The sequence below is a fragment of the Stigmatopora argus genome, chromosome 2, assembly GCF_051989625.1.
Source record: "Stigmatopora argus isolate UIUO_Sarg chromosome 2, RoL_Sarg_1.0, whole genome shotgun sequence".
Taxonomy (NCBI): domain Eukaryota; kingdom Metazoa; phylum Chordata; class Actinopteri; order Syngnathiformes; family Syngnathidae; genus Stigmatopora; species Stigmatopora argus.
In genome coordinates this window covers 24,237,230-24,253,189 of record NC_135388.1, presented here as the reverse complement: position 1 = coordinate 24,253,189, position 15,960 = coordinate 24,237,230, and the positions used below count along the sequence as shown (strand labels likewise).

Genomic DNA, 15,960 nt, shown 5'->3' with positions numbered 1-15,960 from the left:
GGGAGAGACACAGTGCCCATGATGTTCTTATGAGCAGCCTCTCGCGTCCGCCGCTGTCTGCTCGTATATCAAAATTGGTCTCGTATCTCAAAATAAATAATTGTTAAAAAATTTACTCGTATCTCAAATTGCTCGTATGCCGGTGCACTCATATGTCGAGGTACCACTTTATCTCAAATTGCTTGTATGTTGGGGCACTCGTATGTCAAGGTACTACTGTATAGTGAAAAGGCAAACGTGACTGATGCGCGTGCGCACATCATGCTTAAAGCATGACAATACAGTAATACCTTGAGATACGTGCATATTGTGTTCCGGTACCAAGCTTGAATGTCGATCTCAAATCAAATTTTCCCATAGAAATGAACAAAAATTAATTCATTCCCACCCTCTGAAAAAACACCCCAAAACAGGATATTACAATTAATACTAAAATGAGACATTATTCAGTACACCGCATAGTGTGCAGGAGAGGGAGAAAGAGACAGCAAGAAAGGACAGGAAATAAGTTTGGCGGAATGCAACGCGCTCGTACCATAACATAAACTTTAAATTGAATTTACATGAATTTGGATTCATATACAGACACACTTAAAAATAAGTTTTAATGTTACATTACTAAATTTAAACTTTCTTGTGCAATAACCGAGGCAAAGGTGTTTATGTATTCCACCGCGGCTTTCGAACCGGAACTTGCTGCTTCCCCGCGTCTCAGAACTGAGTGTATTCCACATTGTTTTTTTTTAAATAAAAAAACAGTCTGTGTGTTTTGTGGACCTAGAGAAGGTGCTCGACCGTGTCCCCTGGGGAGTCTTATGGGGGGTACTCCGGGAGTATTGGGTTCCAGAACCCCTGATACGCGGGGTCCGGTTCCTTTATGACCGGTGTCAGAGTCTGGTCCGCTTAGCTGACTGTAAGTCGGACCCGTTTCCACTGGGAGTTGGACTCTGCCAGGGCTGCCCGAAATGACCAATTCAGTTCATAACTTTTATGGACAGAAAATCTAGGCGCAGCCGTGGCGTTGAAGGGCTCTGGTTTGGTGGATTCAGTATTGCATTCCTGCTTTTTGAAGATGATGTGGTTCTGTTCTTCAACTCTCGCTGCAACGATTCGCAACCGAGTGTGAAGCGGTCGGGATGAGAATCAGCACCTCGAAATCTGAGTTTATGGTCCTCAGTCGGAAAAAGGTGGCATGCCCTCTCCTGGTCAGGGATCAGGTCCTCCCCCAGGTGGAGTTTAAGTATCTTGGGGTTTTGTTCACGAGTGAGGGAAGAATGGAGCGGGAGATCGGTGCGCCGTCTGCAGTGATGCAGACTCTGCACCGGTCTGTCGTGGTGAAGAAGGAGCTGAGCCAAAAGGCGGAGCTCACTCTCTACCGGTCGATCTACGTTCCTATCCTCATTAATTGTCAAGATCTGTGGGTCGTGACCGAAACAACAAGATCCCGGATACAAGCGGCTTAAATGAGTTTCCTCCGCAGGATGTCTGGACTCTCTCTTAGAGATAAGTTAAGAAGCTCGGTCATCCGGTAGGGGCTTGGAGTAGAGCCGCTGCTACTCTGGATCGAGAGGAGGCTGATGAGTTGGCCACCCCTTGATTAGGACTTTGTTTCCTCACATATTTGGGAAATTTCCTTGGTTGCTTGAGCAAGACAGTGCAAGCACAGACCAAGCCACGTGACGGGTGTGACGAGTCGCAATGGACGCAAAACAACAAAGCAAAAAGCACAAAGTACAAGGCGAAGTATATGGAAAAGCATTAAGAAATATTAAAATGCAATTAAAAAGATAGAAAAATGACAAAAACACAAAACGAGCAAGAGCGGACGGAGCTACCGCTACTTGAGCGACACCATCTTGGTTGCAGTAGCAAGAACAGATACAGTCAAAAAAAACATAGAGCTAGATAAAGGAAGTCTTCCACAAGGTGGGGAACTTCTGCAGACTGAGACCGAGGTTTAAAATATGCAGAATCACTCTTCCTAAGCAACACGCTTATTTAATTATATATTTATTCATGTATTTATTTATTGACCTACTTATTACCTATCTATTACCTATCTATTTATGTCTAAAATGCCTTTCCTATTCCTGCATCCTCACCCTCTTGCCACTGGAACAACGAAATTTCCCGAATACGGGATGAATAAAGTTATCCAATCCAATCCAATCCAATCTTCCAAGCTAATCCGGACAGTCCCTCAGTAGTCTGGAGCTGAATAATCAACAGCAAGAGTACAACACTCCTGACACTGGCCTGGTAAGCGCCGACAGCTCTTCCATCTCACTTTCCCCATCATAATATATGGAATGATTGGCCTGAAGTGTCGCTTCTTCTTCCGGCACTTTTGTCCAGCTCCGGATTTCCAGCGGCATCGAGGTGTTGGTCTTTCTGCTGCGTATTGTTCACAGCTGATCCCATGCGTATGACAGCAGAGGCATGGCTGAGTGGATAAAAAAAGAACTATCTTAAAGAAACCAAGATAATAGAACAAAGATAGTTGTAAAAACATTAAAGTAAAAAGTAGTATAATGTAAAAAGTAAAAAGGAATGTATTAAGAAATATTAAAATGTAATGAAAAAAAGATAGAAAGGCTGTAAAACACAAACAACAAATAAGAGCAGACAGCTACTGGCACTGACTGCTGCCTGATGGCGCTATCTTGAAAAAAAAATAAATAAATAAATAAAGCGGGAGAATATGAGATGAGAAATCATAACACGTTTAGATTTGTTGTTGAGTAATTGTAATGTTGTTGTTTGAATTCCTAATATTGCGTTCCTGAGACGTGGGTTCATGTGTTCGTGTTTGTGTTACCTACTCTTGTTCCCTTGCGTTTCAACACGGATAGTTTTGTATGCTTGTTATTCATTTTAAGACATTAATAAATCATTTTCTTATAGTTTTCTCTCCTTTTATTGTGTTTCTCACATCATTAACAAAATTGGGACACTTTGACCAATTTTAAATAGTTAAGATCAGTGGTTCTTACCCTTGCTGTAGCTACCGAACCCCACCAGTTTCATATTTGCATTCTGTCGAACCCTACTTTAGTGTAAAATAAAATATCTTAAAAAAAAAAAATCCAGATACCGTATTTATTCGAGTATAACGCGCACAATTTTGTACCAAAAAACTGAAGCAAAGTTTGGGTGCGCTTAATACACGAGGTCTTCGGATTTTTCCGGTGAAATAGCCCCCTCGGCAGCCATTTCAATGAGAGACGTAGGACCTTCTTTGTCCGCCAGGTTGGCTGCTAGAGCCCGTTCTATTGGCCGGTGCTCAGACATAGAAAAAATAATGGAATCAATTGTTTGGGGAATTTGATGATGATGAAATAGTCTTTGAATTTTTTTAGATATTATGATAATGAATTAGACTTTAAGGATTTAAAATTGTAAATTGGTCAAGCGGGGGCATTTTATTGTGAATAGACCTGATGATTCGATGTGTCTTGACCTCAGCGGCAGACGCTCCACCGAACCCCTGAAACCGACTCATCGAACCCAGGTTAAGAACCACTGGTTTAGTTGGTAGTTGTGTGAGGACCTTGGAACGAATGAGAACGTTTACATATAAAGTACTGCTCTACTTACAAAATTTTCAAGTTACGAAAAAAGTTCTGAAACCAATTAATTTCGTAAGTAGAGGTACCGCTGTAGTAACTACAATGTCAATAGTTATGGATCTTTGTCAGTCTTGATAGTGTATTTTTGAATACTCTGACAAGATTCTATCATTTAGTGTGTAAAAATAGTGCACATGGTCTCCATTGTTTCTAATAGGCTACTGTCTTTTTGTTTAGGTTCATAAGTGACTGAAGTGGATGATGATCTCTTCACAATCAAATTCCTGTTATACACCATCCTATCTGATTAACCAGTGACCATGAACCATTCTGAATAACTACTTGAGGAAAGCAGGTCAGAGGTGAACGAATGTAAAGGCTGGGTATGGAGTCAGAAAGAGTGATTTGTTCTACCGAAAATGTTGGGCAAGCCCCAAGGCTGAATGGAGAAACGCCCAGCTCTACCCCGGCACTTGTGATTTCACCGGAGCTTGGTGCTTTGGGTGCCTTAGGCATCATGGTTGAGGCTACTGGGGCTGATTGGGAGACCCGAGAAGAGCTGCGCCTCCGAGAGCTAGAGGAATCTAGGGCCAGAGCAGCTCAGATGGAGAAAACCATGCGCTGGTGGTCAGATTGCACTGCAAATTGGAGAGAGAAATGGAGCAAGGTACATTGTTGACTCAGTGCAATTTTATGAACATGAAGTATACACAGTTAACTTGATTACACATCTACAGTAATCCCTCGAATATCAAGGATAATGTAGACCTGACATGTCCACTATAATCGAAAAACTGAAGTAGGATCACCCCTATTATTAGAACAATACTGCATGTTTTCGCATCTATAAAAAACTACATGTACACGAGTACACTTCTCAAGAAATGTATTCATTAAATATTGCAGTTACATTCATATGAAAAGACTAATGGATTAAATATATCTAAATCTCATCTCATCTAATTTTCCGAACCGCTTTGTCCTCATTAGGATTGCGGGTGGTGCTGGAGCTTATCCCAGCTGACTCCGGGCCAGAGGCGGGGGACACCCTTTATAAATAAAAAAACGTAAATACTTTAAGTACTGCACTCACAGTGAAAATAGTTCCTCTCCGCTTGATTTAAAAATAATGAAAAAAAAGTTTATTGGGAGTGTTAGTCCAAGTCCTCTTCGTCAGATTCGAGAGGCATTGGATCATAGATTTTCAGGGAGTACCGTAGGGGTAACAGAAAGAGCTTCTTTCTGGGAGAGGTTTTCGGCACACAAGGAACATGGCGATCGCCGTTTCTTTTGTTGTACAAATATTCTGTTGTACAAGGACATGAAACTATCAATACGATTGCCATATTCAATTGCTCTGACCATGTTTTCATCAATCTCCTAGACCCGTTGTTGCAAACTGCATCTAATATTGAAAATCTCCTGTAAATGTCGTAAAGGAAGACCACATTCTTCATCATGATTCTCGTCGTTGTCCGCTGCCTCTTCTTCCACACTCCCCGTTGATATCATTTCGATGAGGTCCTCAACAGTTGTAGGGTGGGAAGGTTGTGAGTGCCTCTCGAGCAGTGTGTTGACGTCCTCTCGTCATGCAAACTTCACGGTTGTGTCTACGGTGTAAATCCCTCATAATGCTGGTTCATTATTTTATTCCTAATGGTTATCACTCGCTTGGTGTCCTTTAAAAAGGAAAAGGATATTGTTGCCGGGTTCCGAACGCTCGCTTCTTCTTTATTGGTATAATGCACGGTAGATTCATTTATACCTTCAGCATATGTAGCAACGTCACTTTCATAGTGTCTAATTTTTTCTTGGGCTCATTGGATGCCTTAGATGGCCCAGGATGCTTGGGAAGCATTTTCAACAGCGACTCAAAATCCAAACAATGCTGCGTGATATGCATGATGAGAAATTCATTTGCACCAAAACAGGAGAAGGCAAGATGTCGTTCTTCTTGGCCTTTATATTATTTGGCGCATCATTCTTCTTCTGCGGTGAAATATTGCTTCTTCTTCAGAGCTGTGTGCCACCCAAAATAGCGGCGAAGAAGAAGCGGGGCCCTGACCTCCGCCATTTTTTATCCCGTTTTCCACCTGCGAGTTTCAGCGTGAAATTTGACCTTTTTATTTTACTGCTTTTTTATACTGAATATAAAAAAACAATGTACTGAAATCGCGAATGTTGAAGCCGTGAAGTGGTGAAGGATGCCAGTACAGTGTTACCTCGACATACGAGTGCCCCGACATACGAGCAATTTGAGACATGAGTAAAATTTTGGGCAAATATTTATCTTGGGATGCGAGACACATTTTGATATATGAGCATACAGCGGAGGTGAGAGGCTGCCCATAAGAACATCATGGGCACTGTCTTTCTGGTCGCAACTCCCTCGTGTAATGTCTCTCTGGTCGCAACTCCCTCGTGTAATGTTTCTCTGGTCGCAACTCCCTCGTGTAATGTCTCTCTGGTCACAACTCCCTCGTGTAATGTTTCTCTGGTCGCAACTCCCTCGTGTAATGTCTCTCTGGTCACAACTCCTTTGTGTAATGTCTCTCTGGTCACAACTCCCTCGTGTAATTTCTCTACGAGCACTGGGCGGAGCGTTGCATTGCGTATATACTATTTCTCGTTGGCAAGTGGTCGTGCGTTATCCTATTGTGAGGACATTTGTGTGCATCATTTTCGGAATATTTTGAAGGAAATACAAAAGCAAATAATCCTCGATAGGTTGCATCTGCAAGTCAGGGTGGAGGCGGGGCATATAGAGCCAACCCGCCGTGAGAAGAAAGGTATAAAAGTGCAAAACAAAATTAGAATTAAGTTTAGTGTAAGGTTAGATTAAACTTATTTTTGAGTATGTCGTCATTGTAATCGAAGTTAATTTAAATTTTTTATGTTATATTACGAGCGCGTTGCCATGCTTAAAGTCCCCCCCCGCCCGTCTCTCTCTCCCCTCCGCGAAATCTGTGTAATTTTAGTACTATTAAACACATTTTAGTACTATTAAACCACTAGTTATTTGTTACTTTGTTAATAGATGGCAAATTAGAAAAAATAAAAATGTTTTTCCAATCCAATATCCTGTTTTAGTTGTTTTTTCAGAGGGTTGGAACAAATAAATTTGTTTTTAATTAATTTCTATGGCAACCGTTCATTTGAGTTACGAGTAAATCGACATACGAGCTCAGTCCCGGAACTAATTAAGCTCGTATCCCGAGGCACCACTGAATATAAAAAATAAATAATAAATAAATCACAATAAAAAAAATCTCGCAAGTGGTTATCGCGTCGGCCTCACAGCTCTGGGGTCCTGGGTTCAAATCCAGGTCATGTCCATCTGTGTGGAGTTAGCATGTTCTGCCCCGGCCTGCTTGCGTTTCCTCCGGGTACTCCGGTTTCCTCCCACATTCCAAAAACATGCATGGTAGGCTGATTGTACACTCTCAATTGGGTGTGAGTGTGCATATTGTCCGTCTCCTTGTGCCCTGCGATCGGCTGGCCACCGATTCAGGTTGTCCCCTGCCTCTGGGCCGGAGTCAGCTGGGATAGGCTCCAGCACCTCCTGCGACCCTAATGAGGAAGCGGTTCAGAAAAGGAGATGAGAGATGAGATGAGACAAGAAAAATGCCTTGGTGGTCAGAAACCTGAATGATTATTAATTTTACTTTAAAGGGAATGAATTTTTGCTCTATGGTTCAATTTTTATGATGAGTTTGCAAAAAAGGGTACAACAATTATTTCTATAGATAATGTTGAATTCCTTGAAAAACAAAAATATGTCTGCATTATCATTTATCATGCATTTGCTACATTTAGTACAGTATTACCTTGACATACGAGTGCCCCAACATACAAGGAATTTGAGATACGAGTAAAATTACGAGCCAATATTTACCTTGAGATACGAGCATTCGAGACAGCCAGGTTGCGAGAGGCTCTTTATGATTTCAGCTTTCTTGCCGCATCTCCGTCGTGCAAAGATCTCTACGAGCATTGGGCGGAGCGTTGCATTTTTTTTGTATTTTTTCGCGTGAGTGCAGATTTAAGGGAATCGCAATGGGTCCAAAGCAAGCCAGTGCAATGAAGCACAGTGCGAAGAAAAGAAGATATTGAGCATGAAGTAATCGAAAAACATTAGTTTACTAACTGCGTAACTGAGCTGGCTGGCCAATATGTATCGAAAGGCAGGAAGTTCGCCCCGAAAGCCGCGGTGGAATACATTAACTTTGGTTATTGCACAAGAAGGTTTAAATTTACTGTAACATAAGATTACAATTGTCATCTTTCTTTTAAATGTGAAGCTTCAAACTACTGTGAATAAGTAATAAATTACTTTCCTTGTTATTCGATGATTCACTATGTTACCTTACTTTAGAAGAAGAGAAAAAAAATGACAATTTTGAAAAACATTCTGTAGTTCTGTTGTGGAATAACGATAAGACAACTACCTCCTTATTCTCTCAAAAGTAAATAATACTAAAACGTGCAGAAATTTTGACAGGAGTCTTTTATTTTCATATTTTTTTCTTAAAACAAAGTTTCTGTGCAGTATGAAATATTCAAATTAAGACATCATCACCATGTGTAAGCAGACTATTTTCAGCCTTACAAAATGAAACTGTAAAATTACCTCAAGAAATGGGTATTTAATAAAAAAACAAAGTTAGATGAACTTAACCGATTTTAACCAAAAATTATCAAGTTTTGATTTTTGCAACATTGTCAGAACATTTGCATGAAATGAGGAACCTCTTTGATATCAAATAAGAAAATAATTAGAGGCTGTCTTCAAATGAAGAGAGTGGGTTATGGAATGTTTTAATAAGGCTGCTGTTTGTGCACATAGATTTGAGAGGCATTTAAAAAAACGGAAAGAAAATGACAGGGAGACTTCACTTGGATCTTTTATTGTGTTGGCATGCTGTTGTTCTGCATCTCACAATCGCTCATTTTGGATATGTTATAGTCCTTTTTGCTTTCATGCTCCACATTAGCTGCGCTATTGCCAACCATGCTAAAAACAGCTGTTTTTTTTACCATTCTCTTCTACTAAACGTTGGGCTGGAACTAGCATTCACGTCACATCAGAGCCCCCGTTTTTTGGGGTGTTTGGGTGATGTAATTGCATTTTAAACTTATCGAATATTATCAAAAGTTTTTATAATTGCTGACAAAAATCATTTGACAATAACAGTGGCGGTCGGTGCATTTTCTCGTAGCGCCTTCAACGTATCAATCCAACCCTCAAAAACTATTTTATGGCTATAAAACCTCTACTGCAGCTAGACTGCGACACATAAAAAATAATCAATAAATCAATACACAAAAATGGGGTAAAATCCACTTCCTAGCAGCATTTCATGATTAAATACAAATACTGGAGCTTTTCACACATTAAAACCAGGCCAGGGGGGCGATTTTCCTGGGAAAAGACAGCGATGAACATCAATGGCGTACAGGCAAATATTGCCCGAAAATTGGGTAAAATCCAGCCGAAAACAGCATTTATTAATTAAATACAAATACTGGAGCTTTTTAGACATCAGAACCGGGCCCGGAGTATCATTTCCCCGGTAAAAAGACAGCGATGAACGTCGATACGTCCATACGTGAAATGACAAAAAATGAACTAAAATTAGGTCAAATCCACTTCCTAGCAGCATTTATTGATTGAATCCAAATACTGGAGCTTTTGAGACATTACAACCAGGCCAGGGGGGTTATTTTTCCCGGGAAAAGACAGCGATGGACGTCAATGGCGAAACGCCAAAAATTAAACTGGGGTAAAATGGGGTAAAATCCACTTCCTAGCAGCATTTTGTGATTAAATACAAACACTGGAGCTTAAATAAAAACACTGGAGCTTTTCAGATATCAGAACCGGGCCCACAATTGAAATATTATTTAGGAATATATCCATATTATCCTCACCAAAAATTCTTTTTAACTGTACACAATATCCATCCTCCTTTCTTTCTTCCTTCTTTTCTATCGCCATAGAAGCTAATGATGAAAGTCGAGCCTGTCCTGTCATATTTCCGGCATAGTCCGTCTTGAAAATGGCTTTAAATCAACACAACAATATATTTGATGGTGCAGCTAAGTTAGCGCACTGAAATTGGCGCACACACCCTTTTGCCGGCTGTAACAGGCTTGCTAGCTTCGGAGTTGACCGCCCTTTCTTAATGATGTCCATTTTTTTCTGGAAAAGTCCATCTGGAAAATAGCTTTGTGAGCGAATCTGCAACAGAATCCATTTGTTTTTGCTTCTGTCGGCCATTGTGGGTGGAGTTTGCGATCTCTGGCTGCTTTGGCCCTCCTACTAGCCAATCATAGTTGGTGAAAGCAATGACGTATCCCAGCCAGCAAAATGCCAACGCCTATGAAAAATCATTGTGGGGTTGCCAATTCGAAATCTGATTGGTTAAAAGCAACAGTCTTGTTTAATGCAGCAGACCCCGCAGAACTGATTTTGAAGGCTTTGAGGCAGATCTGATCTGGCAACAAATAATGTCTGAAATGTGATTGGTTAAATGCTGCAATATGAAAACACATCTGGAAGCAGTGCAACCCGGGGGGGAAAGCAATGAAAGGAAGCTAACAGACCATTTGGAATAATAAGTATTGATGGACAAAATATATATATGATTCAGATATTTCTTAGGCCAGCAGAGAAGGCCTTGAAGGCCCTGACGGCCCGCCCCTGGACGGTAATTATCGTTATCGTTTTGTTGCCCAGGCCTATCTGCACTCCCTTTTTGTTGCCTGCTTCCTGTTCCTGGGTCCCAATCAGGTCCGCAGCCGAGGCGATTCCTAACTTTATTATTGTGCCACATATACATTATACTCTATTGGGGAGTTACGGCGGGGGGAATAGACAGCAAATAAGCAATCCTCTGTCAATATCCCACTGTTCCTTGACTGAGCTCTCCTATATTACATGATTCACTGTACTAGATCCAATCACGCTGCATTAATACAGGGGTGGATGGGTCCCACTTTCTTATCCTATGGCTTTTGGGTCGGGCTCCCTCCTTGTCTGGACTTTCGGCACGGCTGGGTGAGTTCATGGTTCCTGCACCACTGATTTTTTTTCCGGTTGTACCCTGTGCTCTATCGCTCCTATCTTATATTTCCCTTCATGGATGTGTCCTCCTTGGTTTTTTGATGGTGCTCACCTCACTAATGTGCTTGAAGCTGTCACCTTCTCTTACACCAGAACCCACGTAAGAGATGGATTATGTTCATATATTTGAACATATACAAAAGAGATTTGGATTTGAATAATGAATTGAGCTTTATTTTCCCAGGTTCGTGCAGAGCGTAACCATGCACGTGATGATGTCCGACAGTTGAAACAGAGGCTAGATGGCCTGACCAAGGAGCTGACTAATGTTCGTCGCGAACGTCAAGAACTTGCATCGGAGATTGAGATGCTACGACAAGATAGGATAAATCTTCACAATGATTTTACAGTTATTCCAAGCCTACATTCCACTTCTCCGCCTGCACATCAGATCTGTGCGTCTGCCTCCTCTTGTCCATCGGTTTCACCTTCTACCTTCACATACTCATCTTCCACAACGCAAGAAAACACTGATTGCAGCTATGACAAGTTAGGTGAAGGGGTACCTCCATCTCCAGATCAAGAATCAGTAAAGGACTTGGATACAAGCACACGAAAAAGAGTTCAACAAAAGGTGAAATTTTGTCATTTCTTTTGTTTAAAACTATTAACCCGCTTTGTATTTCTAATAATCACACTCATGGTTAATATGCATACTTATAGACTCAAAACTTGTTACTTTTCATTTCAATTTTACAACAAATTGGTTGTACGCCGGTGAGTAGTTAGCACGGCTGGCTCACAGTTCTAAACTCAAGTTAGGATCCCGGATCCGACCTTCCTGTGTGGTGTTTGCATTTACTGCATATGGGTTTTTCCAGGTACCCCGGTTTCCTCCCACATCGCTAAAATGTTCATGTTTGGTTGATTGAACACTCCAATTATCCTAAGATGTGTGTTAGCACAAATAGTGCTTTTTCTCAACCAGGCAGCCAATCAGTACAGGGTGTATACTTAGCTGGTATAGGCTACAGCACACCTGCGAACTCACAGAAAAGCTGGACTGAAGATGAATATTGCATCTATTATAATAAGTACCGTAAAACCTCTATTTCAACGGCATTCCATTCTATTTTTCAAACTTTCCCCTGTAGTGCCGTTCAATTAGAGGTGCCGTTCATTTAGAGGGTGCCGCTCTATTTTTCGACTAGCTGGTCAGAGTTTTGAGAAGATGGGGTAAATTTTATGCACTAAAAGAGAAACCAGGTAACATATACATGTTTATTTAACAAAAGGCACAAATACAAGGCGATTACTGGTAAGTAATTACAAATTGACTGGTGAAAATCAAGTGACACGTCGCTGTTGTAGCTGTCCTCGTCATTCACATCACCTTCCGCATCAGCATCGAGTGTCTGAGTGAGTTCACAGTCATCTTCGCCAGCATTGGCTCGCGCTTGCTGGAGAAGTTGCAAACCAGTCTGAATCGGGCCGTCTGACCTGAAACAATGGATCTGGCAATCCTTCGAGCCGTCGAGAACGGTTGGTGCTCGCATGTTGCCAAATTTGGTGTAGCTCTTCTCGACGTGCGCTTCCAGCTCTCGTAGAACTGTTGGACTTTGGCCTTGAATGGAGTGTTCCAGTAGACCTCGGGGGCCTCCTGGAATCACGGCCACATCAATATGGAGCTTCTTCAATTGCTTCTTGGTGGCATCGCTAATGTAACAACAGTATGAATCCCAGGCAAGAAGGCGCTTGCCATCTGACAACCTTCTCAGGTTGAGAAAAACCTCTATTTCACCGGCATGCCGCTCTGTTTCTAACTTTTCCCATAGTGCCGTTCAATTAGAGGATGTTGTTCAATTAGAGGGTACCGTTCAATTAGAGGTGCCGTTCAATTAGAGGGTGCCGTTCTATTTTTCAATTCTTCCACCAAGGTGCCGTTCAAATAGAGGTTTTACCGTAACCATTGGAGTGCAAGTTAAGTTCATTTACACAGTATAGAAACAAACAAAGCTTACAAAACGTTGGGGAAAAGAAGAGTTAAGATGACAACAGACAAGTTACGGAAGCAACAAAATGAAAGTTCAATACATATACAGTGGTACCTCGTCATACGACCGCTCGTCATACAAAATGCTCGTCTTACGGGGGAAATTTCGATCGAATAATTCGCCCGTGATGCGGTCAAAATTTCGTGATGCGACCAAGCCAGCTGGCCATGGCATTTTTTTTTTTTGCATATCTTTCGTGTATAACAATATCTACGAGCACGGAACGATTAATTCAGACGAGTTTCTCATAGGACCAGGAAACGCACAACGCGCGGGCAAAAAGAGGGCTTTCTGGCTAATGAAGTATACTCGTGCACACAACACCCATAGGCAATGGCAACCTTTCTCAGAATAAAACTTCTTTACCCACAATCAATACGTGGGTAAGGTCAACTATTGTATTTCCTGTTATTCTTTCTAAGGAAATAATCTCCCGCGATCGTTCTTTAAAGACTATTTCTCGTTGGCAAGTGGTCGTGCGTTATCCTATTGTGATGACATTTGTATGCGACATTATCGAAATATATTTTGAAGGGTAGAAAAAAACAAACAACTCTTGATGCGTTCGTTTTGAAGACTTTGGCGGAGCGGCCAGGTGGTGTCAACCCGTAGAACTATGTAAGGTAAAAAAGATTACAACAAATTTAGAATTTAGGTTTGTTTGAAGTTACATTAAACGTTGAGTGTCTGTATATAGTTATCCAAGTTAATTTAAATTTGTTTGTTCGTTTACGAGTCGGCCTCGTTTGTTGCCGTGGATAAAGCCCCCCGAACAGCCCCCCGCCTCGTGTATGCCGCTGTCTACCCTCCGCGAAATGTGTCTAATTTTACTCCTATTAAACACATTATTACTATCAAACCACTCGTTATTTATTACTTTGTCAATATATGGCAAATTATAAGAAATAAAACATTTTTTTCAATCCAATATCCTGTTTTTGGTGTTTTTTTCAGAGAGTTGGAACGAATTAATTTGTTTCCCATTAATTTCAATGGGAAACTTCCGCTCGGGTTACGAGAATCTTGTCATACAAGCTCAGTCCCGGAACGGATTAAGCTCGTATCTCGAGGTACCACTGTACATAATTTGGAGTCCTCAAACTAATACAATGGAAACTAAATTGGGAAAAATAGGGGACATTTGGAACTCTTTCATAAAGAAAAGTATTCAGAACCTCAGACATCCCAATTTCCAAAAACTCAATTCAGGGAGGTGTTTATAATCCCCATATCACCTCCACTTCAAATTAATTGAATTGAATTGGATTGTGGATTGTTGTGGATTGAGGTAAAGGATTGGATTGGGGTATATTGGATTGTGGTGGATTTATTGCATTGAATTGTGGTGGGTTGTGGTGGAGAAATGGATTGGATTGAGGTGGATTGATTGTGTTGGATTGTGGTGGATTATGGTGGGTTGGATTGGGTTGTGGTGGATTGGGTTGTGGTGGATTGGGTTGTGGTGGATTGGGTTGTGGTGGATTGGGTTGTGGTGGATTGGGTTGTGGATTGGATTGGGTTGTGGATTGGATTGGGTTGTGGTGGAGTGGATTGTGGCGGATTGATTGGACAACAGGACTGGTAGCCTTCCAGGCCTGAATGGTTCCAAAAAATGTCCAGGACTAGCATAAAAAAACTAAGATAATAGAAGAATGACTGCCTCACACACACGATGCGTGGAGTCGAATCGTGAAGGTTGTGAAAACGAATATTAAAATTTTATCAAAAAAGATCTTTAAAACAAAGAAAATCTTTAAAACAAAGAAACGAGTAAGAGCGGACGGAGCTACTGCCACCGGCTGCTACTTGAGCGGTGCCATCTTGGTTGCAGTACCAAGAACAAATACAGACACAGAAAAAGACATTGTGTATCTAGATAAAACTGGAACCACACTCAGGAAGTCTTCCACAAGCTGGGGACCTTCTGGAGCCTCAGAGTGAGGTTGAAAATATGCAGAATCACTCTTTCAAGATTATCTGCACAGTCCCTCAGTAGTCTTGAGCTGAAGAATCAATAGTAACGGAGTACAACACTCCCGATACTCTGTTTCCGGCCTGGTAAGCGCCGACAGCTCTTCCATCTTATCGGGGAGGGATCTCACTTTCTCCATAATAATAGATTAAATGATTAGTCTGAAGCATCGCTTCTTCTGTCGGCACTTTTGTCCAGCTCCGTATTTCCAGCGGCATCGAGGTGTTGCTCTGATGATCCCATGGTTATTACAATGGGTGAATGGTTCCAAAAAAGTAGCAGAAAGAAACCAATCTTATAGAACGAAGAAAGTTGTAAAAACATTAAAGTACAAAGAAAGAAATATTACATTGTGGATTGGATTGTGGTGGATGGGATTGGATTGTGATGGATTGGATAGGATTGTAGTAGAAGATTGTATTGGATTGTGGTGGATTGGATAGGATTGTGGTGGAGGATTGTATTGGATTGTGGTGGTTAGGATTCTGGTGGATTGTGGTGGTGGATTGATTGGATTGGATTGTGGTGGATTGCATTGTGGTGGATTTGATTGGATGGTGGTTGGATTATGATGCATTGAGTTGGATTGGAATGTGGTGGATTGTATTCCGGTGGTTTGTGGCTGATTGAATTGTGTTGGTTTGTGGCTGATTGTATTGTGTTGGATTATGGTGGATTGAGTTGGATTGGATTGTGGTGGATTGTGTTGGATTGGGTTGTGGTGGATTAGATTGGATTGCAATGGATTGGATTGGATTTAATTAATATGGATTGGATTGTAGTGGATTGTATTCTGGTCGATTGGATTGGATTGTGGTGGATTGTATTGGATTGGATTGTGGTGGATTGTATTGGATTGGATTGTGGTGGGTGGATGGCATTGTGGTTCATTGGATTGTCGACAGTTGGGACAGCCAAAGGAGGGATCCTTGGCGCTCCGATCCTCGGCTGCCAAAACTGGCTCTTGGGATGTGGAATGTCACCTCAATGGTTGGGAAAGAGCCCGAGCTTGTGCGTGAGGTTGAGAAATTCTGTCTCAAGGTCACCTCTACGCACAGCTTGGGTTCCAGTACCACTCCTCTTGAGGGGGGTTGGAAACTTCCACTTTGGAGTTGCTCACGGTGAGAGGCGCTGAGCGGGTGTTGGCATACCCACGGCTCGGTGCCTGTGCGTTGGGGTTTACCCCGGTAGACGAGAAGGTAGCATCCCTCCGTCTTTGGGTGGGTGGACGGGACCTAAATTTTGTTTGTGCGTATGCACCAAACAGCAGTTCGGAGTACCCACCCTTTTCGGAGTCCA

General features: G+C 41.7%; 1 protein-coding gene across 10 annotated transcripts in view; it reads left to right on the top strand.

The window, feature by feature from the left end:
• ccdc102a (coiled-coil domain containing 102A) overlaps positions 1-15,960 on the top strand; it is a 155,644-nt gene that overhangs the window by 1,742 nt on the left and 137,942 nt on the right. For 3 of the 10 annotated variants that reach the window (XM_077619538.1, XM_077619518.1, XM_077619525.1), the window contains 3 exons: positions 3,807-4,236; positions 10,234-10,362; positions 10,880-11,269. In XM_077619538.1, coding sequence (XP_077475664.1) covers positions 3,955-4,236; positions 10,234-10,362; positions 10,880-11,269 — 801 coding nt within the window. In that variant the 5' untranslated portion in view covers positions 3,807-3,954. Of the gene's footprint in view, positions 1-2,151; positions 2,260-3,806; positions 4,237-10,222; positions 10,363-10,551; positions 10,796-10,879; positions 11,270-15,960 lie in introns of those variants that run through there. The other 7 variants (XM_077619529.1, XM_077619555.1, XM_077619545.1 and 4 more) reach the window with 7 other exon arrangements.